Source organism: Oratosquilla oratoria, chromosome 21, assembly GCF_046742065.1.
Source record: "Oratosquilla oratoria isolate Oo_2021 chromosome 21, ASM4674206v1, whole genome shotgun sequence".
NCBI classification, from domain to species: Eukaryota; Metazoa; Arthropoda; class Malacostraca; order Stomatopoda; family Squillidae; genus Oratosquilla; species Oratosquilla oratoria.
In genome coordinates this window covers 17510041-17535040 of record NC_134797.1, presented here as the reverse complement: position 1 = coordinate 17535040, position 25000 = coordinate 17510041, and the positions used below count along the sequence as shown (strand labels likewise).

The following is a 25000-nucleotide window of genomic DNA, read 5'->3' as shown; positions in this document are numbered from 1 at the left end:
AGTCCCTAAAGTATTGGCTGCATGCTACTGCGCAAATTATGCCACACAATAACAAGCAGCCAATACCCCAGATGGGCACCAATAGTTGTACTAAAATCGCTGTGGATGTGCTGTGTCTTGCGACACTGCTTCTGACCCAGGGCAGTGGACAGGATGCAGGGATGAACCATCATACAGGAGGTGCCAAGATGAGAGGGAGGGTGGAGGGAGTGGAATATGTAGGGGATGGAATGGGTGGGAGTGGTTTCTATGCCTTTTTCTTTTTGGCTACCTCCCACGTAAGGGGGAAAAAAGCCTTTGGTACATGTAAACAAGTCTCCAGCATGAGACCTTGAGCAAAGGAGTGTTAATTGAAAACAAGAAAAAGACCAAGCTTAAAGATGGGTGTGTACTTATGTGGTACATTGTCCAACCAGCACAAAAATAAAATACTACCTCTTTATTTTATGCAAACTTTTTTTTTTAATGTAATGGGATGGGGAATTTATGACAAATTACATTACATGGAGGAAGAGGAGGAGGAAGAAGAGGAAGAAAAGGAGGAGGAAGAAGAAGAGGAGGAAGAAGAAGAAGAGGAGGAGGAAGAAGAAGAAGAGGAGGAGGAAGAAGAAGAGGAGGAGGAAGAAGAAGAGGAGGAGGAAGAAGAAGAGGAGGAGGAAGAAGAGGAGGAGGAAGAAGAAGAGGAGGAAGAAGAAGAGGAGGAAGAAGAAGAGGAGGAGGAAGAGGAGGAGGAGGAAGAAGAGGAGGAGGAAGAAGAGGAGGAGGAGGAGGAAGAAGAGGAGGAGGAAGAAGAGGAGGAAGAAGAGGAGGAGGAAGAAGAAGAGGAGGAAGAAGAAGAGGAGGAGGAAGAAGAGGAGGAGGAGGAGGAAGAAGAGGAGGAGGAGGAAGAAGAGGAGGAGGAGGAGGAAGAAGAGGAGGAGGAAGAAGAGGAGGAGGAAGAAGAGGAGGAGGAGGAAGAAGAGGAGGAGGAGGAAGAAGAGGAGGAGGAGGAAGAAGAGGAGGAGGAGGAAGAAGAAGAGGAGGAAGAAGAAGAGGAGGAGGAGGAAGAAGAGGAGGAAGAAGAAGAAGAGGAGGAGGAGGAAGAAGAGGAGGAAGAAGAAGAAGAGGAGGAGGAAGAAGAAGAAGAGGAGGAGGAAGAAGAAGAGGAGGAAGAAGAAGAGGAGGAGGAAGAAGAAGAAGAGGAGGAGGAAGAAGAAGAAGAGGAGGAGGAAGAGGAGGAGGAGGAAGAAGAGGAGGAAGAAGAAGAGGAGGAGGAGGAAGAAGAGGAGGAGGAAGAAGAAGAGGAGGAGGAAGAAGAGGAGGAGGAGGAAGAAGAGGAGGAGGAGGAAGAAGAGGAGGAGGAAGAAGAAGGAGGAGGAGGAAGAAGAGGAGGAGGAGGAGGAAGAAGAGGAGGAGGAAGAAGAAGAAGAGGAGGAGGAAGAAGAAGAAGAGGAGGAGGAGGAAGAAGAAGAAGAGGAGGAGGAAGAAGAAGAAGAGGAGGAGGAAGAAGAAGAAGAGGAGGAGGAGGAAGTGTTTTTGTCCTGCTTTTTAACAATATTGTGTGATTCAAGTTTGATATTAGTATCCAACTGTCATGGCTAGTAAGCATTCTGCTGATGAGAGTGTTAGTGATACCACTTTGGAGTGTGTTGTATACTGCAATGTTATACAGTTACATAACACAAATCCTTTGTCCACATTAATTCCTATAAAGAAAACAAATTTAAATTACACAATTTGACAGAATGACTACATGTAACAGACATGGCTTAGTACAAACCTTTATTATTTTAAAGACAGTAACCTTGATACGACCTTTCTTGAGTATGTATCCTTTAGCCATAAACTCGTGATCCACCTAAAAAGAAACATAGTATGAATTCATAAGCTGTAAAACCACTTGAGTCATGTATGCTGAATAGCTTACATGATAAAATAAGCTTCATGAGCTACTTGTGCAGAAAACTCCAGAACTTATCCATTCCTACTTGTTATCTCTAACAAAGGATTACAAAGGCGGATCATCCCGACAGGAGACCTTTTGGTCCATATCTAGGTCAGATGTGAAAAAAATCATGATAAACAAAAACTATAATAATGTAAATAATAAAATACATAAATAAATGCATAGGTATAGTTATATAATAAACGAACAGGTAAATGGTATATAGATACATATACCAAGGCTTTTTCCCCCTTACAAGGGAGGTACCCAAAAAGAAATAGGCATAAAACCATTCCCACCCATTCCATCCCTAAATACACTCCACCCCCTCCACTGAGACACTGCTTCTGACCCAGGGCAGTGGACAGGATGCAGGGATGACCCGTCACCCAGGAGGTGCCAAGATAGGAAGGAGAGAGGAGGGTGGAGGGGAGTGGAATATATGAGAAATGAAATGGGTGGGAGTGATTTCTATGCCTTTTTCTTTTTGGCTAAACCCCCCCCCCCCATGTAAGGGGGAAAAAGTCTTTGGTATATGTATGTATGTAATAAAAATATGTTTTGGGAAAGTTAAGAGAGGAAGAGAGAAAAAAATAATAATAAGTAAAAGGAGCCAAGATGAGAGGGAGGGAAGGGGTGAATGGGAGTGCAGTATGTGGGCATGGAATGGGTGGGAGTGGATTTTATGTCTTTTTTGGCTACCTCCCTTGTAAGGGGGAAAAAAGTCTTTGGTGTATGTATGAAGGGTGGAGGGGTGTGGAGTGTATTCAGGGATGGAATGAGTGGGAATGATTTTATGCCATTTCCTTTTTGGCTACCTCCCTTGTAAGGGGGAAAAAGCCTTGGTATATGTATGTATGTATATGTATGTATGTATGAATAAACAGCATCAAACTATAATTTGTTGTGTATGTTATCATAGCCATTGGGTTTTTCAAGCAATCAACTTTTGTTACAACGGTATTCCCTAAAGTACATAAAATCACCATAGAGAATGGGTTCAGACAAATAAAGGTGCAACAAAGTTCTGATAAGCATAGGAGTAAAATATAAACATGGGTACTACACTCACCTTGGCTCCAAGCTCCTGAAGGAAGTCAATAACATTTGTACTGACTGTTACATCAAGACAGTTGCGCACCAAAGCAGGACGGTTACCTAGAAAAGCATACAATATCAGACGAGATACATACATATACCAAAAGCTTTTTCCCCCTTACACAGGGGGGTAGCCAAAAAGAAAAAGGCACAGAAATCACTCCCACCCATTTCTCCTCCCATATATTCCACTCCCCCCCACCCTCCTCCCTCCCATCTTGGCACCTCCCAGATGATGGGTCATCCCTGCATCCTGTCCACTGCCCTGGGTCAGAAGCAGTTGTCGCAAGACAGCACATCCAAAGCAAGGCCGCTTCATAAGTTCGGTGACCCCCCCCCCCTCTCCGTCCCCTCATGCAGACTGAAGACGGTTAAAGAATATGGAGAAAAGTGGGAGGTGAGCCAGTTGTTGCATGCTGACAACATTGTGCTTGTGGTAGAGCTATAGGAAGGATTAAGGGAGTTGGTGTCTGCGTTTGGGAAGGTATGCAATAGGTGAAAGTTGAAGGTAAATACGGGTAAAAGTAAGGTGATGAGATGTACAAGGGGAGAGAATAGCAGAGTTTGAAGTAAGTCTAAAAGGAGAGAGGGTGGAGGAAGTGGATGATTTGGGTATTTGGGGTTGCATGTGGCAGGAAAGGGAGGAGTGGAGGTGGAGGTAAACTGTAGACAGAAGGAAGTAAATACCTTTGGGGATTACAAAGTGTCTTGAGAAGTGGGCAACTGGGAATGGATGCAGGGAAGAGATTGTGTGAGGGGGTGATTGTGCCAATGGGACTGTATGGGGGAGACTTTGAATTTAAAAGAGGCAGAGAGGAAAAATTTAAACGTATTTGAGATGAAATGTCTGAAGTATGGTAGGGGTTACTAGGTTGGATATTGAGAAATAAGTTGATGAGAACAGCAAGAGTGGAGGAGGAGATGGGAGATAGGGCAGATGAAAGATTATTGGGATGGTTTGGACACATGGAAAGAATGAGTGAGGAAAGATTAGTAAAAGAGGTGTGGAAGGCAGAGGTTGAACGAGCGAACTTGATGGGATGACTGGATGAGATGGATGGATGGGGTGAAGGGATGCATTGAGCAAGAGGGGAATGTCTGTTGAACAAGGAAAGGAAAAGGCAGGAGATAAGAATAAGTGGAGAGTGACTGTGTATAGATGACACTGTTATGCAAGGAAGAGAGGGGCGGGGTATGGGGGTAGGGGGTGTGTATGTATGAATGATATTCTGATGCAGTCTGAAGGGATTTCTCCTCAACTTTTTCTACATGAGGGTACAGAGAGGGTGTATTGCCAATAAGTGAAGCAGCCTTGCTGTGGATGTACTATATCTTGTTTCATTGCTTCTGACCCACAGCAGTGGATGGGGTGCAGGGATGACCCATTATCCACAAAGAACCAAGATGAGAGGAAGGAAAGGGTGGTGGATGGGAGTGGAATGGGTGGGAGTAGGTACATGTCTGACTTGGCTACCTCCCTTAGAAGGGGGAAAAAACTCTTGGTATATACATAGGTAGATCAGTTTCTTAATTAAATATACGAGATACTGAAACAGAAAGCATTGTGAATCTTAATTTCTCGGTTTCAGTGGATCAATCAGTATGCTGCTCCAGATTTTTCTTACAGGAAAACCACAACTCCAAGGTAACAGCATGAACTGGGCCATAAGACCCTCGAGGAAGAAACATTGTGTTGCTGTCTGGGTATGGCTAGGGCTGTAGTGTACGAGATTTGGGCACCATCCCCTTCAGACGTGAGCATTGCCTGCACTGTTCTGTATGACATTGCTGATGAAGACAGCATTGTCCTTATTAGATATCCAATCATACTCGTGCAAAAGTTACTGAACTGTTCTCACTTTTTTGGGGGTTGAGCTCATGGAAGGATGTCTCGATCCAATGTCTTCCACCGACATTCTGTCAATCCTGAAGTGTATGGGCCACTTAAAACACCTTGCATGACTTACTGCTTCATTGCCATACATAATGCCAAAACATGTCAAAGGTCTCTGTTGTAGATTCAACGAATCCGATACAGAATTTATATTGCCCTCTGCTGTAATTTGCAGTCCATGATGAAACTACAGATTTGCCTGTGCATGTGGTCACAAAATTTCCTGTGGCACAGTTCATGAAGTTCATAAAATGTCAATTGGCAGATTGATAATGGTTACTGTTAAACTCAACAGCACACATCCTCGTAATGCCATCTGTTGGCATGCTATGGAACTAGTCTCAGGACTTCTTGAACCACCTTGCAGGATAGTATGGATGAGGACACAATAAAAGAGAACTTAAAATTTGATCTGAACTAGGCTGGAATATACAGTGGCAATATGCTCACCACATAAAAAGGAAGACCTAATGAAAGCTGATCCCAAGACTAGGTGATAAGAAAGAGAGAGAGAGAGAGAGAGAGAGAGAGAGAGAGAGAGAGAGAGAGAGAGAGAGAGAGAGAGAGAGAGAGAGAGAGAGACAGAGAGAGAGAGACAGACAGAGACAGAGAGAGAGAGAGAGAGAGAGAGAGAGAGAGAGAGAGAGAGAGAGAGACTGCCCACATTTAAAGGATAAAGAGAGATGAAGTGATAACAGTCTTTAAAATGGAGAAAAAATGGTAAAAATTGACAGGATCTGTTAGTATGGAATGAAAGAACACAGAATATACCATAAATTTAAAGACAGACAGACCACTTTAAAGTTATTAGGAAACAACTTTCCACATACATGTGTCAATTAATGGATAAATTGCCTGAATTATTTCTGGCTACTTCCCTTGTAATGGAGAAATAGCCATTGGTATCCATGTAAAACAGTTTTATAAATAGAAATATAAAGACAATCTTACGAGCATAGCTCCAAACCTGTATAATATTATATACATTCATACATATATCAAGGGCTTTTCCCCCCCCTTACCTGGTAGGTAGCTAAAATCAAAGGCATAAATCCACTCCCACCCATTTCATCCCCACATACTCCACTCCCATTCACTACCCCTCTCTCCCTTTTTTCTTGGCTCCTCCTGGATGACAGGTCATCACTGCATTTTGCCCATTGCCATGGGTCAAAAGCAATGTAGTAAGACACAGCACATCCACAGCAAGGCCACTTCATTTAATCAGCGACACCCCCCCCCCCTCTCCCCCGTCCCCTTGTACAGAAAAAGAGAAGGGGAAAAATCCCTTCAGGCTGCATCAAAATATTCACACTCCCTCACCCCCTCCATCCCCCACCCACTCCCTTCCATGCATCACAGCATTATCCATACACAACCATTCTCCACTCACCTCTATCTCAACAGACATTCCCCTCTTTCCCAAAGGCCCTTTTACCCCAACCATCTAATCCATCTCATTCTTGGTTGCTCCTTCATGTTCACTCCCTGCACCTCTTTCCATGTGTCCAAACCATCCCACTACTCTTTCATTAACTATCTCCCGACTCCCTTTCCATGTATATGTATAATATTACAATTAGATACATATACACACACTCACAAACATGCTATGAAAACCAAAAGCCCTATAATTTCAGCTTAACTAACCCCTTTATACTTGCCTACTTCAGGATATCCTACGTAGCGCAACTGCCATGGAAGCTCAGGATGGTCCAGTGATCTGCGTACACGCAGCATGACACCATGTGACTGTGGTGTGTGTGAAGGTGGTGCTGACATGAAGAAAATAAATTAAGTTTCTATAAAGGGATGTAGCAAAATGTACAAGAATTAGATTGTTGGACATTAGCATACATTTAAAAAAAATCTGTTTTGCCAAATAAAGTACATTGATCCCAAAAAATACTGAAGTTATCCAAAGTAATTTAATTTGGATTTGGATTTTTTTTTTCTGATTGGAAAACCAGTTTTAAATCCCTACATTCCAGTGGTTCCATTTGAATAAAATCTCACAATCCACACTTTTGTACAATTCCTGCCTTGGTATCATTTGGACATTTTGATAATCAGGGTATTGTTTGGAAGTAAAACAATAAATTAATGTACTATTTTGAATTATGAAAACATAGATATACCATACATATATCAAAGGCTTTTTCCCCCTTACATGGGAGGTAGCCAAAAAAAGGCATAGAAACCACTCCCACCCATTCCATCCCCTACATACTCCACTCTCCCTCTTTTATTGGCACCTCCTGGATGATGGGTCATCCCTGCTTCTTATCCACTGCCCTGGGTCAGAGGCAGTGTCGCAAGACAACACATCCACAGCAAGGCCACTTCATTAAATCGGCGACCCCCCTCTCCGTCCCCTTCGGGCTGCGTTAATTTATTTCTTATACATACTTCCTCACCCTCTATCCCCCACCCACCCACTCCCCCTCATGTATCACAGCATCATCCATACACAACCATTCTCCATTCACCCCTATCTTCTGTCCTCTCCCGTCCTTCCTCAACAGACATTCTCCTCTTTTCCCAATGCTCCTTTTACCCCATCCATCCATCTCATCCTAGGACACCCCCTCATGTTCACTCCTTCCAACTCTTTTACTAGTCTTTCTTCACTCATTCTTTCCAAGTGTCTAAACCATCCCAAAACTCTTTCATCAACCATATCTCCCAACTCCCTTTCCACTCCTGTTCTCCTCATCTCCTCATTTCTCACTCTAACCAGCCTAGTAACTCCTATCATACTTCTCAGGCATTTCATCTCAAACACATTCAAACTCCTCTCCCATGTTTCATGTTTCTGCCCCATACAGTGCTGTTGGCACAATCTCTCCTTCATACAATCTCCTCTTAGCATCCATTCCCAGATGTCTTTCTCACACTTAATAATAAATAAATAAAAATAAAATTATATATATATATATTATATATATATATATATATATATAGACACACACACAAACCTGAGATTATTGAAAAAATTGATTATAAAACTCCAATAGGAAAAAGTGACCACGTACTAATAGAAATGGAATTGAAAGAAATGGACCAAAGCAAAAATGATAAACATAGATAGGAAGACCTATGTATAACAAAACAAACTTTGAGAAACTTAAAACATTCTTTCGCAATGCAAACTGGGAAAAATTCCAAAACGAAGATACAGGGATAGAAGAAAAATGGAACATACTAAAAGAAATTTATAATGAAGGAGTGAACAAATATGTACTACAACAAAAAATGGAAAAGGCATATATAAAGAGCTGGTACAACAAAAGATGTAGTGAAGCTAAGGACAAAAGAGACAAAGCTTGGAAAAAATGGAAGAGAGATAAGAAACAAAGCAAATGGCAAACGTACATCAAACTAAGAAATGAATATGTAAAAATACGCAGAGATGAAATGAGAAATTATGAAAAAAAAGATAATAGACAAATGTAAGGAAGAACCCAAACTATTTTACAAATATGTAGATGGAAATCCCTTCGGGCTGCGTCAAATTTTGCTCACACATACTACCTCATCCCCATCCCCCCGCCCATTCCACCTCATGCATCACATCATCATCCATATACAACCATTCTCCATTCACCCGTCTTCTGTCCTCTCCCGTCCTACCTCAACAGACATTCCCCTCTTCCCCAAAGCCCCCTTCGCCCCATCCATCCACCTCATCCTGGGACATCCCCTCATGTTCACTCCCTCCACATTCGCCTTCCATACCTCTTTTACCAGTCTTTCTTCACTCATTCTTTCCATGAGGTGCTAAGATAGGAGGGAGGGTGGAGGGGTGTGGAGTGTATTCAGGGATGGAATGGGTGGGAATGATTTTATGCCTTTTCCTTTTTGGCTACCTCCCTTGTAAGGGGGAAAAAGCCTTGGTATATGTATGTATGTAAATGGAAAACTGAAAAACAGACAAGAAATAGAAAAACTGCGCCAAGATAAAAAGGAATATACAGAAGAACTGGAAATGGCTGAAATTATGAACAACCCCTTCAGATCAGTATTCACAATAGAAAACTCGCCTAACAGTGTAGACAGAATTATCCCCAGCAATGAAAGAAATAAAAGTAACAAAAAGAAATCAGTGACCAAATTAAAACCCTTGATGTCAGAAAATCACATGGCCCAGACGGAATTGCAAACTGGATAATGAAAGAATGTATGGAAGAATTAACTGACAAAATATATAATATAATTAAATTCTCACTTAAAGAAGGAAAGGTACCATTGGACTGGAAAAAGGCACACATTGCACTAATCTATAAGGGAGGTGATAAGGAAGATCCATCTACCTACAGACCGGTCTCACTAACAAGCACAATAGCAAAAATCTGTGAAAGTTGTCAAAAACAGATGGGTTAAATACCTGGAAGAAAAATCTATACTGAACCCAAATCAATTTGGATTCAGACAAGGGAGATCATGTACAACAAATCTGATCTGCTTTTACTCAAGATTAATAGACAATACAAGAAACATGGATGGGTGGACTGTGCTTTTCTGGACCTGCAAAAGGCATTCAATAAGGTACCTCATAGGAAACTAATATATAAGATAGAGTCAAAAGGTGGCATCAGAGGAAAATTATTGGAATGGATGAAAGACTTCCTGATTGGGAGGAAAATGAGAGTTGTAATGAGAGAAAACTTCTCCAACTGGGAAGAAGTAAATAGCGGTGTCCTGCAAGGATCAGTACTGGCCCCGATCATGTTCGCCATATACATTAATGACATGAATGAAGGCGTGGAGTGCTATATGAATTTCTTTGCAGATGATGCAAAATTACTTAAGGTAAAAACGGAAGAGGACTGCAACTCGTTGCAACAAGATCTGGACACGATATGGAATTGGACTCAAAAGTGGGAAGTAAAATTTAATAGAAAGAAATGCAGTATAATGGAATTTGGAAAGAGTAAAAACAGAATATCAAAAGATTACAGAATTGAGGAAGAAAAAAAAAAAAAAAAAAAAAAAAAGCATACTCAAAAAGATCTTGGAGTGATGATTGGAAAGGACATGAAACCAGATAAGCATATAAATAAAATATTCGGAGAAACCTACAACTTATTGAGGTCAATCAAAGTGGCATTTGCTTATATGGATGAAGAAATGATAAAGAAAATACTAACTACACTAATAAGACCAAAACTTGAGTACGCAGCATCACTTTGGACACCCAGTACCAAAAAGAATATTAAGAAACTAGAAAGATTACAAAGAGCGACAACCAAACTAGCACCGACTCTCGCCGAACTAACATATGAGCAAAGACTATCCAAATTGAACCTACCAACTCTGGAACAAAGAAGAGAAAGAGGAGATTTGCTGACTATCTACAGAATAATGAAAGGAATGGAAGTTTTAGACAGGAACGACCTGTTAGTGTGGGACAATGGTAAAACAAGAGGACATGGAAAAAAACTGAAAAAAGATAGTTATAGAAAAAAACTTGAAAAGGAACAGTTTACCACACAGAGTGATAAATACATGGAACAAATTAGACAATAAAACAGTATGTGCAAACACTATACAAGATTTTAAGATAAAACTTGATGCGGAGAGATACAAAAATGGGTCACCACGAGCATAGCTCCCCTCCCGTATATTACAACTCGGTAAATACACACACACACATACAGATATCAGAGAAAAGAGAGAGATATCGCTAAAGAAATTTTGAAAGATTCAAGAGGAAGGACAAAGTATAGATAAAGAAATTGAGACAATAGGAAGATACTCAAAAGAAAAACAGTATAGGCCACTAAAAGTAAAACTTGGGTCACAAATGATTGCAGAGTACTATCTTGAACAACAAAACTAGCAAATAATGAACATTACAAAAATGTATGGATAATAAAAGAAATGAGTGATGAAGAAAAAAGAGAAAGAAAAGGAACTTAGGAATATATCCAGTGAAAATGTGAGAGAACTGTATCCTTGCATTACCAATCTGTCAATGAAGGAGTTGAGTGCACAGGCTGTCAAATTACATGGCAATATACTGGTACCAAACAACCAATACCAAAGCATATATCCATTTTGCACCCACCCTATACATATCCAAAACCTAATTGTTGTCCCTCCAATCTTAGCATCTTGGCACTTTGTGGATGAGGGTCATCCCGTTCCCATGTCACACTGCTTGGATCAAAGGTCAGTGGTTCCATAGCAAGGTCTGTCAGGTGAGGCTGGTTTAGCCCCACCACTTCATTTTAGAACAGTCCCTACCCTTCCATCCACTCAAATTCATGAAGCAGACAAGGAGATATCCCTTTGGGATTTCCTCATCTATTTACAACCACTCTCCATTCACTCCTATCTTTTGCACTATTCACTCATGAAATATTCCTGTTACATAAAATATCCCCTTCATTCTGTTCCTTCACCTCAATATACTAGTATGAGTAAAGAACGCAAGATATGGAAAACTTTACACACCACTGAAGTCCTTGAGTACAAAGACAACCTCCAGGTCACTAAACTGCTCAAGTTTGGCATCCGCATTGTCACACAGCCCACGCAATCGCTCAATCAGCAGTGACAGTGAAGTATCAAGTACTGATCCTGAGAAAAAAGTGCAAATTTAGTACTGTAGGATTAAATTATACAAACAGTAGTTTGGTATTACAAACAAAATATTGTACTAAAATATAAAGTTCATTAAGAAATGCATACGAATTATTATGCATTGATCCATGAATAACGACTGTTGCTTTAAGTTTCATTGACTATAAATTCACAGCCTGAGGAATGTTGCCAGTCACTGTGGGGCTGTGGGTTTCCAGTTAGTGCAACATGACAGTCGATTTCAAAACACATAGCTAATGCAAATGGAATAAGGAATGATGTATAAAATTCCATCATACTATAGCTTTTAATATGAGTGGTAATATATGAACCTGGCATTTATTTCTTCACTTGTATGTGTGCTCCAATCAGGAACTATCTTTCTCACAAATATACTGGGTACTAACCTTGGAGTAAGAATTCCTGATCAGGGATGATTTGATTCTTGAGTGCAGACTCCAAGGTATCCATGGCAGGTGCAGGCCTAGAATGGGAGATATAATTATGAAACTGGTACACGACAGAGAAATATCTGTAACCGTTAATGTTCTATGACACTTACAGCACCTCAGAAGGTATTTATCAAACCATGTTGATTATCTGAAAATCTAGCTATAACTATCTTATCAAACTGTCACAATATAAATGAAATAATGTATGTGTATTTACCTAATTGTAGTATCCAGGAAAGGAGGAATGCTTGATGGGTCCCTTCACCTATTCTCTAAATTTTTTATCATACCTAGCCTCAAATTCACGTACATTTCCAACTTAATCTATATCCTTGATTTCCAATTATCATATTTAGATTTAAACTCGTGTATTGTTTGAACTTGGGCTATATCGCTTCTTAAGCTATTCCGAGTACTTATGCATCTATGGAAAAATATTTCTTCACATCCTTAAGACATGTGTTCTTTCTTAATCTGTTCCCATGAGCTCCTAAAGCCCCTGTGTGTGCGTGCGTGTGTGTGCGTGCGTGTGTGTGCGTGCGTGTGTGTGTGTGTGTATTTACCTAGTTGTATTTTACGGGAAGGGGAGCTATGCTCGTGGTGTCCCGTCTTCATCTCATTTGATCTAAACTATTTTTAAATTCATGTATTGTTTTTGCACACACCACTTTCTCATCTAACTTGTTCCAATTGTCTATTACTCTGAGGAAAGCTGTTCTTCTTCAGATCTCTTCTATAGCTGTCATTCTTTATTTTCTTTCCGTGTGCATGCGTGCGTGTGTGTGTGTTTTTCCTAGTTGTAGTACTAAACAGGGTAGGAGGTGTGGTCATAGTCCCGTTTCTTTGCATTTTTCGTTGAAGTCCTTTCTGTTGACCTGGATTATATTTCCATCCAACTTTTTTCTACAAGTCTCTACATACCTATGTGGAAAGCTAGTTAATAGGAAATGATATTTCCTAACATCTGCATGTGTATGATATCTAACTGCAATATACAGGAGCTATGCTCATGGTATCCTGCGCCTCTAATTGTCAAATTTTGCTTTCAATTCATGATGTCAGTCTGGAGTTTCTCCCAATTCCAAAAATTAACGAATCTCTGTAGAAAACTAAATTTCTTAAATGCCTTCAAACATTCTGTCTTCTGAGGTTTCTTGCTGTGCTCTCTTGATATTCTTTAATCCAATACTAATAAATCTTCTGTTAATCCTGCCCACACCTTTCATAGTCATAAAGACAGCAAGCATGTTGTCCCTTTCTACTTTCTTCCAGTGTGTGTATTTACCTAGTTGTTGTATATAGGGTAGGAGCTAGGCTCGTAAGATCTTCTCTGCCTCCACTTATCAAATTTTGCCCTAAACTTATTTATGTCATTGGACTGGATTACATTTCATCCAACTTGTTCCACAAATCTATCCATCTATGTACAAAGCTATTTTTCCTAACATCTTTTAAGCAACCTTGCTTTTTCAACTTTTTACTATGACCCATTGTTGATCTCGCATCCCTCACCAGCATGTCCTCTCTATCCATTTTGTTTGTTTGTTTGTTTGCGTGTGTAAACACAAATTCAATAAAATTTGATTTGTTAACCTTGGCACTTTATGGCATATCTGATCACTGATGGCCAGCCCTCTCATGGTACTGGGCAAAACATAATGAAAACAAATAATTGTATACATTTCCAAAAATTATTTCTTAATATTGTGCACTTCCTAATATAGTTTCTTGGAAGAAAAAGACAACTACATCACTAGTTATACCAAAATGCCACTTTTGATTGAACACCAAATATGAGGAAAATATGTGTGCAACACCATTTACTTTAATTTTGTAAACAAGTCATAACAAGAAAGAATGCTACAATAACCTTGGAACTGCATCTTCCATAAAAGTAAACATCTTGACGAATCTTCTTGTTGTGGATCTACTTCTGCCTCAATACTTTTTTTTTGCCAAATCGTAGATGCTGCACTGCTGTGGTAATAGATTCTTTATGTACTACAGTTCCGTGCAGCTCAACACTACAGTACTATGAGGTCATTCTTTGAAGTGCTGTAAAGCCTAAGACATATACTTTTAAACACAACTTCAATAATGGCTTCACTAATACTGCTTGCTAACAAGTTTCTTTCCAAGCCTTCTGTAATACTGCTGAATTATATTTACACAAAATGAAACATCCAAAAATAAAGCAGTAATTTACAGTTAATCTAGGAACAGCCTAATTATAATTATGATACTTGTACATATTCAAATGTATGATGATCAATGAGATGGCTAGCAAGCAGTGCAGTGAAACGGGTATAAAGGTCAAATACTAAACATATGTTACAAATGACATGTCCTCTAATAAAGTACAATTTCACCGTACCATAGATCCTTGAAATTACAAAAACACTCAATCTTCAGGTTGCAACAAAGTCCCATTCTGACTAACAAGTTGTATGATGAAACGAGTTTATGTTGAAAATGTGTTTTCTTGTAGTTATCAATTTTTTTTTATTGTGATTACAATATTCAGTTTTTTGTTAAGAACATCTTTTGGCATGACTGTCAGCTGAAAATATGATTCCACAAATTCATAAATGCTGCAATGCAATGACAGATAACATCCCCTTGTAAGGGGAAAGCCTTTGGTATATGTATTATTAATTTGTTAATTTCACTTATGTTTTGGTCGCATCTCATATACAGATGAACCCTGAAATTAGACACTGAAGCAACAGATTTTGGTGACTATGGACAAATTCTGGAGAATAAAGAGTCCGACCAAAATATGAAAATTCCCACATAAATGTGGCAACACTGAATGCTTTAGGTGCTTCAGAACGTTCTTTTAAATAATACATACATACAAACATATACCAAAGACTTTTCCCATATTACAAGGGAGGTAGTCAAAGTCAAAAGGCATAACTCCACTCCTGCCTATTTCAACCCCATCCACTCCACTCCCATTCACCACCCCCTCCCTCCCCCCCTCTTTTCTTGGCTCCTTCTGGATGATGGGTCATCCCTACATCTCACTCATTGCCCTGGGTCTGAAGACACAGCACATCCATAGTAAGACTGCTTCATATGATTGGTGACCCCTGACCCCCACTCTCAGTCCCCTCATGCAACAAAAGAGAAGACAGAAATCCCTTCAGGCTGCATCAAAATATCATTTACCCATAACTCCCCAACACCCCCTATCCCCACGCACTCCCTTCCATGCATCACAGCATCATCCATGCACAACCATTCTCCATTCACCCCTATCTTGTCTTCTCCCTTCCTTCAACATACATCACCCTTTCTCAATACCCCTTTCACCCCATCCATCCATTTCATCCTTGGTTGCCCCCTCAAGTTCACTTCATCCACCTTTGTCTTCCACACCTTTATTGATATTTCTTCACTTATTCTTTCCATGTGTCCAAACCATCTCCTTACTCTTTCATCCTTATCTCCCAACTCCTTTTCCATCCCCACTCTCCCCACCCCTTGTTTCTCACTATCCAGCCTAGTAACCCCTTCATACAATCTCCTCATAGCATCCATTCCCAAATGCCTATTTCTTATTACACTTTTTAATCCAGGGAATTTACTAGTTTCTCTCTATCTACATTCAACCTCCACTCCTCCCTTTCCTGCCACATGTGCCCTAAGTATCTAAAGCTATCCACTCCTTCCAGCACCTCTTCCTTAATACTCACTTCCAATTTGATGCCATCCTCTCCCCTTGTACACATCATCTTACTCTTACCCTCTCCCCTTGTATGCATCATCTTACCCTTACCCAAATTTACACTCAACTTCCTCCTTCCTGAGAAGTATGATGGGGGTCTCAGGGTTAAATAATAACAATATTATATCAATACTGTACTAAGATTTAGAGCATGGTTGTATGATTATGTTTATTTATAGTCCTACTTATTATTGACAACTCCCAACAACTACTGACAACTCTGATGATATTGTTTTTAGTTAATATTGGCATAAATAAATTATTTATGCCATAGTTTATAGTTTCTGTAATTTTTAAAGCATTTGACCGCATCAGTATCAAGATGTGATACACTTAAGACTACTCTGAGCTTAATGAGAGCTTCAAGATGCCATGAAAATACTCGTAGCTTGAGTTGTCAGTCAAGTTAGCATGTCCAAGGCATATCAGAAATCTTAACTGATCTCAATATTGACAGGGCCACATACTTTAAAACTTGCATATGATAAAATATGGTAATGCAGTAAAAAAAGCGATTATGGGAGTTCAGCATGGTAACAGAACTACCTTGTAATTTTTTTTTTGCAAGACTAAAATGTACTTGTACAAGACTAGACCTCTTAAACATACAAGATGGATCAATCCTTAGACTTCCATTAGTTTGTCTTCCACAACAAACAAAAACAAACAGGGCATCTTGAAGCTTGCTTTGAGCTACAAGTTGTCATAGTGCATCAAATCTTGAATCTCAATATTGATGTAGCCAAATGCTTTAAAACTTACATATATGATCAAATATAACAATTTATGCCAATACTGACTAAAAACAATGGATATCATCAGAGTCGACGGTAGTTTTCAGTAACTAGTACAACACTTTATTTACATATGTTATGCTCAACACACGGAACCTTTAGACAAACTGCTTTAATAGACCAGTAGTCCCCCCTATAGTCCCTAGTTTGAGGGTTCTTTAGGCTGTCCCCCCTATAGTTCCTAGTTTAAGGGTTCTTTAGGTTGTAACTCAAGGGGTAAGTCTATCTACCTAATTTAATATACAGGAGAGACCGATGATGGATATCTACTTGTGGTGGTCCTACAAGATAGAGAAAATCACCTCCCAGCTGCCCATTTTCAGAGCCCATCAACCCCAACAGGGCCCAAGAACACTATCAACTTAAAACTGTATTTCTTCCACCTATTCACATATGGAAAGCTGACAGGTGGCAACTGCTTCCCTTTCCCTACTACTTTCAGCTAGTGACACAGAATTAGCCCACATTTATATGGCATAATAGTCTAAAGTTTCCTCCCAGAGAGATCTATGGGAGGTGCTAAGGACCAACGCCAGCTAGTATGGGGGTGTGGGTTTCTACTCGCTGAAACTCGAGGCAATAATTATCATTAATATATAGGAAAAGTTATACACACGAGGTCCTGTCTCTTTCTTCAACTATCATCCCTGACTTTGAATTTACTTATGGATTTAGCTTGGACTAAATTCTATTTAAAAAATAGGCAAGCTGTATCTCTTGGCATCCTAAAGACATGCCTAAATTCCATCAGATGTTCATTACAAAATTCATTCTGGGTCCATATAACACGGATGAAAATTATACTAATGATACTTATTAATTGATAATTTTATTATGCTGTCAAAAAAAATCCACAAAAGGATCTAATTTGTGCAAATGTTACAATACACCTGTCTTTGAAATTATATATATATATTCTTTAATGAGCTTAATGTCACCCACAAGCAGAAAGTTAACTAGTGAAAAAAATAGTAGTGATGTGATGATCCTTACTGACAGGTGCTGCAAAAATATATTTCTTACATTTTTCCAGAACTCCTTTAACAAATTAAGACTTATAATGCAGATGACCTCAGTAGTTCCAAGGCATCAAAAGATTTGAGTCAAGTTGACAGTATTCTTACACTTTGATTGGATTCACCATCTTCCTATAAAAAGTAGACTTGATACAAGTAAAATATTTGAAGGGAACATAACAAATTTGAAAATCTTTTCACAATACAAATGAGATTAGAAACTACGGCCTAAAGCTATAAGGACACATTTAATCTAGAAATAGGTAGAAACAACTCCACAAACTGTGTAGTCAATGAATGGAATACTTTTTCCAGAGGCAATAACAGTTTTCAATTTCAATTACATACATACATACATACATATACCAAGGCTTTTTACCCCTTACCAGGGAGGTAGCCAAAAAGGACAAGGCATAAAATCATTCCCACCCATTCCATCCCCGAAAACACTCCACACCCCTCCACCCTCCCTCCCATCTTAGCACCTCCTAGATGATGGGTCATCCCTGCACCCTGTCCACTGCCCTGGGTCAGAAGCAGTGTCGCAGGACACAGCACATCCACAGCAAGGCCGCTTCATTAAATCGGCGACCCCCCCTCTCCGTCCTCCCATATAAAGGAGAGGACAGGGAGAAATCCCTTCGGGCTGCATCAAAATTTTTGCTCACACACACTACCTCACCCCCCATTCCCCCGTCCATTCCACCTCATGCATCACAACATTTTCCATATACAACCATTCTCCATTCACCCCTGTCTTCTGTCCTCTCCCTTCCTTCCTCAACAGACACTCCCCTCTTCCCCAAAGCCCCCTTCACCCCATCCATCCATCTCATCCTAGGACGTCCCCTCATGTTCACTCCCTCCACATCTGCCTTCCATACCTCCTTTACTAGTCTTTCTTCACTCATTCTTTCCACGTGTCCAAACCATCCTAATACTCTTTCATCAACTCTATCTCCCAGCTCCCTTTCCACCCCTGTTCTCCTCCTCACCTCCTCATTTCTCACTCTATCAAGCCTAGTAACCCCCATCATACTTCTCAGACACTTCATCTCAAACACGTTCAAGTTCCTTCTCTCTTCCTCTCTTATGTTCCATATTGCTATGTCTCTTATTTCAATAACTGACTGGTTATAATCAATGTAGAGAACCACTGCAGTACTACTCTTTCAAGTGCTAGAAGATGTATTATTGGGCAAAATTCCAGAATCACTCAAACACAATATTCAACAAGAAACTTCCAGCATACATACAAATGAATGAATTACCTCCTTGCTTTAGAGGAGAGAGGAGTGTACAGGACTAAGCTGGAGAATGCTTTGTAGATCTTGTAGATAACATCTACAAGATCTACAGAACCTTATGCCTCCAATAAAATCTTTCCAACATTCTCCATGACTGTAGGAGGGTTGCTAAAACCATTGTTTAAAATGGAACCTAATACTGTATCAGAATAATTAGAATCACAGTGAGAACTTATGAAGTAGGTAGAATTCCAGAATCACACAAACATGGATGTTTAACATGAAATTTACTTTGTTCAATAGCTCCTAATTTAACTTAACCTAACCATTTTATAGAAAGATATTTGAAAAAAAAAAAAAAGCGTTTGCATGAATCTAGAATAGAACCAAACAATGTGCATTTCATTTAGAAATTTCATGCATGCATGGTTATAATACGATAAACTGGTCTGACATTTTATCAATGCCAAGTGAAACCCACCAGAGCCCTCCACTTAATGTTGTCATATCTTGTTGAAACTTGCTGTTTTAAAGTATTCCGACATGTTCTTTCTAATGGTGAAGCCAGATATTACTTATCTGATGTTTTTTGTGAAAAATGGCCAGTTTGGTAATATTCCACCAGCATCACTTATGAAGCTCCTGATCATGAAGAAACTGGACACAGAAAACTGCATAAAAAATGTGTAAAGTCTCTTTTCCTAATTTAACTTCCTAACAATAGCCAAAAGAACTGCAAAGACAACTGTTATGTTTGTAAATAAGAGTCGATGTCTTATTCTAGGCTTTATTCAACTAACAAAACATCAATAGTCTGAAAACCAAAAAGACTTGAAATTTTCTTCTGGGTTTCATGATAATAGACATGAGCTGTTGAAGTAAGGCTGTTTATTCAGATTATCATGATTATAGATAACATGATTAAACAAAATATCTCCTTTGAAAGTTAAAATACTTTATTAATTTTTCTATTTAGTAAATTGGTGTAAAAAATAATTCACCAATTTCAATGTAAATTTAAGTTAGGTCTTAGGAGTTGCAGTACTGACTGGTTAGTGTATTGAGATGCAATCTAAGGGTAAGGGCTAAGGCACATGTATGTGCACTTTTTAACATGATAGTAGAGTTCTTTTAACTGTGCATACATTACATGCCAAGTTGCATGTCAATTGGGGCAGCGGTTTGGATTTTACTTATGATCATCTCTAAATTGACAACTTGATAGTTGCCATGAAAAGGGAAATTTGGTATGATGGAGATGTTCCACATTGTTTTTGATATACTCAGGTGATTTATTGACCCACAAAACCCAAGTATTCCAAATTTCAATAAAATTGGACCAGTGGTTTAGTTTGTGCATTTCTTTACAAAAAAAATTACAAATTACCACCCTTAATTCTCACACTTTGTTATGGTATAGTCTAGTCAAAAAATCTGAATAGAAAAATCTTTCAAAAAAATTATTTCAAAATTTTAAAAAGTATTTTGTTTCTGATGAAATGGTCTTTCATATGCAACAAGAATTTTAGGGTTAAAATTTGAAAACTTGTGCCCATACCTTCATATTATGTTAATCCTAAAAAGGATTAACATAATATGAAGGTATGGGCACAAGTTTTCAAATTTTAACCCTAAAATTCTTGTTGCATATGAAAGACCATTTCATCAGAAACAAAATACTTTTTAAAATTTTGAAATAATTTTTTTTGAAAGATTTTTCTATTCAGATTTTTGTTACTAGACTATACCATAACAAAGTGTGAGAATTAAGGGTGGTAATTTGTATTTTTTTTTTTTGACTGGGTTACCTTAAACAGAGGAAGAGCCAAGGTGGGCAAAACGAAAGAAAACAAACACAAATGGGGATACACCAATAGCCCCCAATGTCCCTGTGGCGAAGTACAGACGATGGTCCACGTCCTCCGGGAATGTCCATTGAGTCCCCATTGCTCCGACCAAGACCTTAGGGAAGCAAATGAAACTGCCCTTATATGGACACGGTTCTGGTGCGACAAGATATGATGATGATTATGTTAATATATTATAATTTACAAAACTAATAATTTTCCATTGCTATATCATGTAGGTGTGCACTTCTAAAAATTTACCATTGAATTAAACTCGTCTATAATTACAAAGAAATGCAATTATACCATGAAATAGAAAACGTCATGATTAAGGGCAGTGCAACAAATAGAAAACATCGAAATCAAGATTCAAGCCAAGCTTTGCAAGCAATACTAAGTATACTTGTGGAATACAATGAAACTGGCCATTATTATTATAAAAAATGAATAAAAAATAATCAGATAAGTAATATCTAGTTTCACCATTAGGAAGAACATGTCAAAACACAAGATTTCCTATGGTGCCCGGGCACTGTGTAAGCCCGTTTTTTTTTTCAGTTCCAATGGTTCATATCATATGAATGATTCGGCTACTAGTGAATTAATGAAAAAAAATTATTGAATTTAGCAGGAGAAATGATGCACAAAGTGGAAAATCCTTTGCTGAATTTAGCGCCCGGACTGTGGCGGTGTCGCCATCTTTGTTTATGTCTGGTCGTTGGAAAATGTGGAATAGCAATTACCGGCAGTTATGTCTGGTTAGGGGACCTAACCTAACCTAAACCACCGCCACACTCCGGGCACCACCAAATTCAGCAAAAGATTTTCTGCTTCGTGTGTCGTTTCTCCTGCTAAATTCAGCATTTTTATTTTTCACGAGTTCACTAGTAAACGAATCATTCATATGATATGAACCACTGGAACTGAAAAAAACACTAACACAATGTCCGGGCACCATGGGAAACCGCCGGGCGTTAATAACTTAATTAGTACGACCCAATGATTAGACTCAGCTAAAATATTGCCTTTTGTGCTGAAGAAAATACCTCACCTTGCATGCCATGAAATTAGTAATTACTAACACTTACACTGCTTATGACTATGCCTCTGATTATGTTAGGTAGGTCAAACACCACCAGAGGCGCCACTGTCGATGACGAGCACAATAGCGTGTCATTTTATGCGCACGCCATTCAAACGGCCAAATTTACATACCGCGGCAAATGTAATTAATAAAAATGTTGTGTGAGTGTATTTACTACGATCGTAGTAAATTTCAAACATTCACATCATCAGTTAAATGTCAGTCAATAAAAACATAAGATAAACATGGCGGCCTGCATTCAGCAGTAGATCGAAAATTGGTATATGTTTCAACGTAAAAAATGAGCTAACAAATTTATGAACGGGCAACTGACCATAATTAACCAAAACTACTAGTATCTCGGATTATTCTAATACCAAAATAAAGGCAGCGTGTTACGGTAGAGCTGAGAAATCGGTGGTTTTAATTAGTTTTTTTCTATCGGGTCGGATTATCAGATAACAACATCAACATCCATCCCGCCATTTTATCTATCACTGGTGGTATGGACCAAACTTCACTCTATTAAGTTTCTTACTATTATGTTATTAGTGTAATAGACTTATAGTTGAATTATTTGAAATATTTCCTTTAAAATGTGTGATTTTCATGTAATTTGATCAAAGAGAAGTTACGTTTTCATCCTCCGTAATATTACGGACCACAGCTATGATTCGTCCTGCCCGCTATCTATGATCATTGGTGGTATGGATCAAACTACACTATTAAGTTTGTTACTATTGGGTTATTAGTGTAATAGCTTGCATATAATTGAATTATTCAAACTATTTTCTTTAAAATGTGTGATTTTCATGTAATTTGACGGTATTCGTAGCTGTGGTGGGTAATTTTGCAGAGGATGAAAACGTAATTCTATGATCAAATTACATGGAAATCACACATCTTATAGAAAATGGGTCAAATAATGCAACCATATGCTAATTTTTTATATAAAATTGTGCCTGTCAGTAAAAACCGTCATTGTTTACGTTTGATCGGCGATTAGTCAGACCGCACGTTTCGGCCCGATTTCCTTGGACAAAATAGGCCCGATTTAATTCCATTCAAAATGCAAGATCTCGAGAACTAGGACAGCTAGATGGATAATTCAAATTGCATTATACTCATAGCGACTTTTTGCATCCCATGAGAACTACTTCAGCTCAAATATCAGAAATTCCATTTTCATATTGACCTAGCTAATTATGTCATGAACCAATGAGAATTGGGCACTGGCTATGTTCATAATATATTGATATTCGTAACATTTGATGACAAATGAAATAGTATACTGTCTATACTGTAAACTATGAAATAATACTCATACTGTCTATAGTGACAGTCTACTCTATACCAATGGCAATACTTATACTGTAAACTAAGTCTAATGTAAATGTATTATGTTTACTGTGTTACACCTGGTTTTGGTGTAAACCTGCATATAAAATTATCTAGGGTAACTTTTGTTCAACATCGTAACATATGACAAATTTAAAGTACACTAATCAACTTGTATCGAGTTTATCTGGCTATAATCATACTCACAACACCTTACATCAACTCCTTAGACATAAACAACTGCAATCCAAAACAAATGAGTGTATTTTGACAATTTTCTTTCTTTCCGATCGTATGTTATTGAATAAATTATCGCAATTTGGGTATTTGAAATTTGTTTTGCATATAAAACTTGTGGGAAGCTAGACACTATACTTCAAGAGTATCAGCATTTAATAAGTATATCATTGGAATGTAGTGCATAAACATTTCAATATCCAGGTTGAAGATGTCTCGGATTATATGGCTATACTAAGGCAGTGTATAAGGAGAAAAAGTCGGTAAATGAAGAAAATTGCATATTCGATGTCTGGTATAAGTGGAAGAATGGTGGAGAACACAATGTGCATGCCCAGGTCAATAAGGCAAACAAGGTCCTAGGAGCAATAAGACATACCTTCGCTTTCTTGGACTAGGAAACTTTCTGCCCTCTCTATTAGAGTCTCGTGAGTCGTGAGGCCATGCCTGGAGTATGCTTCAGTCGTGTGGAGCCCAAAACTGGAGAGAGAGAAACACCCTGGAGCAGGTCCAGAGTAGGGCAACCAGAATGGGGCAAAGACTATCACACAAGTCTTACCCTGAAAGACTGAAAACCATAAAACTGCCGACATTGCAGTACCGCCGACAGAGGGCCGACATCATAATATAAACATTCAAGATCCTGAACCACCAAAACATAGTTAAGTACGACAGGCCATGTGCTGTAAGCGGGAAGACCATGTTCCTACCCTCAACAAGTCACTCAACCAGAGGACATGATCGGAAACTACAGTTTCAGCACCAAACAGGAGCCAGAAAGTCATTCTTTGCTGCTAGAGCGACACAGACATGGAACAGTTTCAGTCAGGAAACAATAGGGTCTAATTACCCTCATCCGGTACCTAACGACCCTAGGGTTGCCAACTCTGTTAAGCTACAATAAAGGACACAAAATTATTCATATTTACTTAAGTGATCAAATATCATAATAGATGCCAATATTAAATGCAGTTTAAGATTACATTTCTTTTACCAAAATGAAAATACAAAGACAAGAATTAGAAGACATTTAATTTACCTTCATCAAAATATTCTAATATTTAAAACTATATTTACCCTGGTTGGACGGTTGGCAACCAACTATATATATATATATATAGATATAATTTGTCACGAACTTGCCGTATCAAAAAGATGAATTATCTATGGACAGGTCGTGAATCGTGCTAGATGTACTACTTCAAAACCAAGGTCCATATCAAGATCTAAGAATATAAGGTCTAACCACTTCCGACCGAATTTCGAGGGAGTTGGCGCAGCGGGCCCGTGAACGTCACCTGGCTGCTCAAAGTGGGGTTAGCGGGTCCTATAGCTGTCAGTTGAAGCTGGTCCGTCGTTGGAAAATGACGTTGCCTTCGCTCGCACTGCTCCACGCAATTAGTTATATTCTGACAAATATTATATAAAATATATATATAAATATATATAAAATATTATAGTTCCTGTCTATATATATGAATATATAATATATATGATATATAATATATATATATATATTTAATATATATAAAATATCATAGTTCCTGTCTTCCTTGGCGTTTCACAGTTTTCTTCAGTGTATCACAAAGAGAAAATGGACTCAGCCAAATGACGTCAGAAGCTGCGCAGAAGAATGTAAACGTTCTGACCTGTATATTTAGACCTTGGTCCATATAGTACCTTGTTCAAAACAATGAGGTCCGGCGTAGTACGGTGATAGAAAAATTAAAATGAAACATTTAAACTCT

General features: G+C 38.7%; 1 protein-coding gene across 6 annotated transcripts in view; it reads right to left on the bottom strand.

Annotated features, from left to right (window-relative positions):
• MED18 (mediator complex subunit 18) overlaps window positions 1–23860 on the bottom strand; it is a 31635-nt gene extending 7775 nt beyond the window's left edge. Inside the window, exons 1-7 of one of the 6 annotated variants that reach the window (XM_076204355.1) lie at window positions 23632–23765; window positions 13827–13933; window positions 11912–11988; window positions 11376–11501; window positions 6581–6691; window positions 2997–3082; window positions 1760–1837 (exon numbers count right to left, since the gene is read on the bottom strand). In XM_076204355.1, coding sequence (XP_076060470.1) covers window positions 1760–1837; window positions 2997–3082; window positions 6581–6691; window positions 11376–11501; window positions 11912–11988; window positions 13827–13858 — 510 coding nt within the window. In that variant the 5' untranslated portion in view covers window positions 13859–13933; window positions 23632–23765. Of the gene's footprint in view, window positions 1–1759; window positions 1838–2996; window positions 3083–6580; window positions 6692–11375; window positions 11502–11911; window positions 11989–13826; window positions 14021–20554; window positions 20709–23222; window positions 23285–23631 lie in introns of those variants that run through there. The other 5 variants (XM_076204353.1, XM_076204352.1, XM_076204354.1 and 2 more) reach the window with 5 other exon arrangements.
• Between the last annotated feature and the right edge of the window lie 1140 nt (window positions 23861–25000).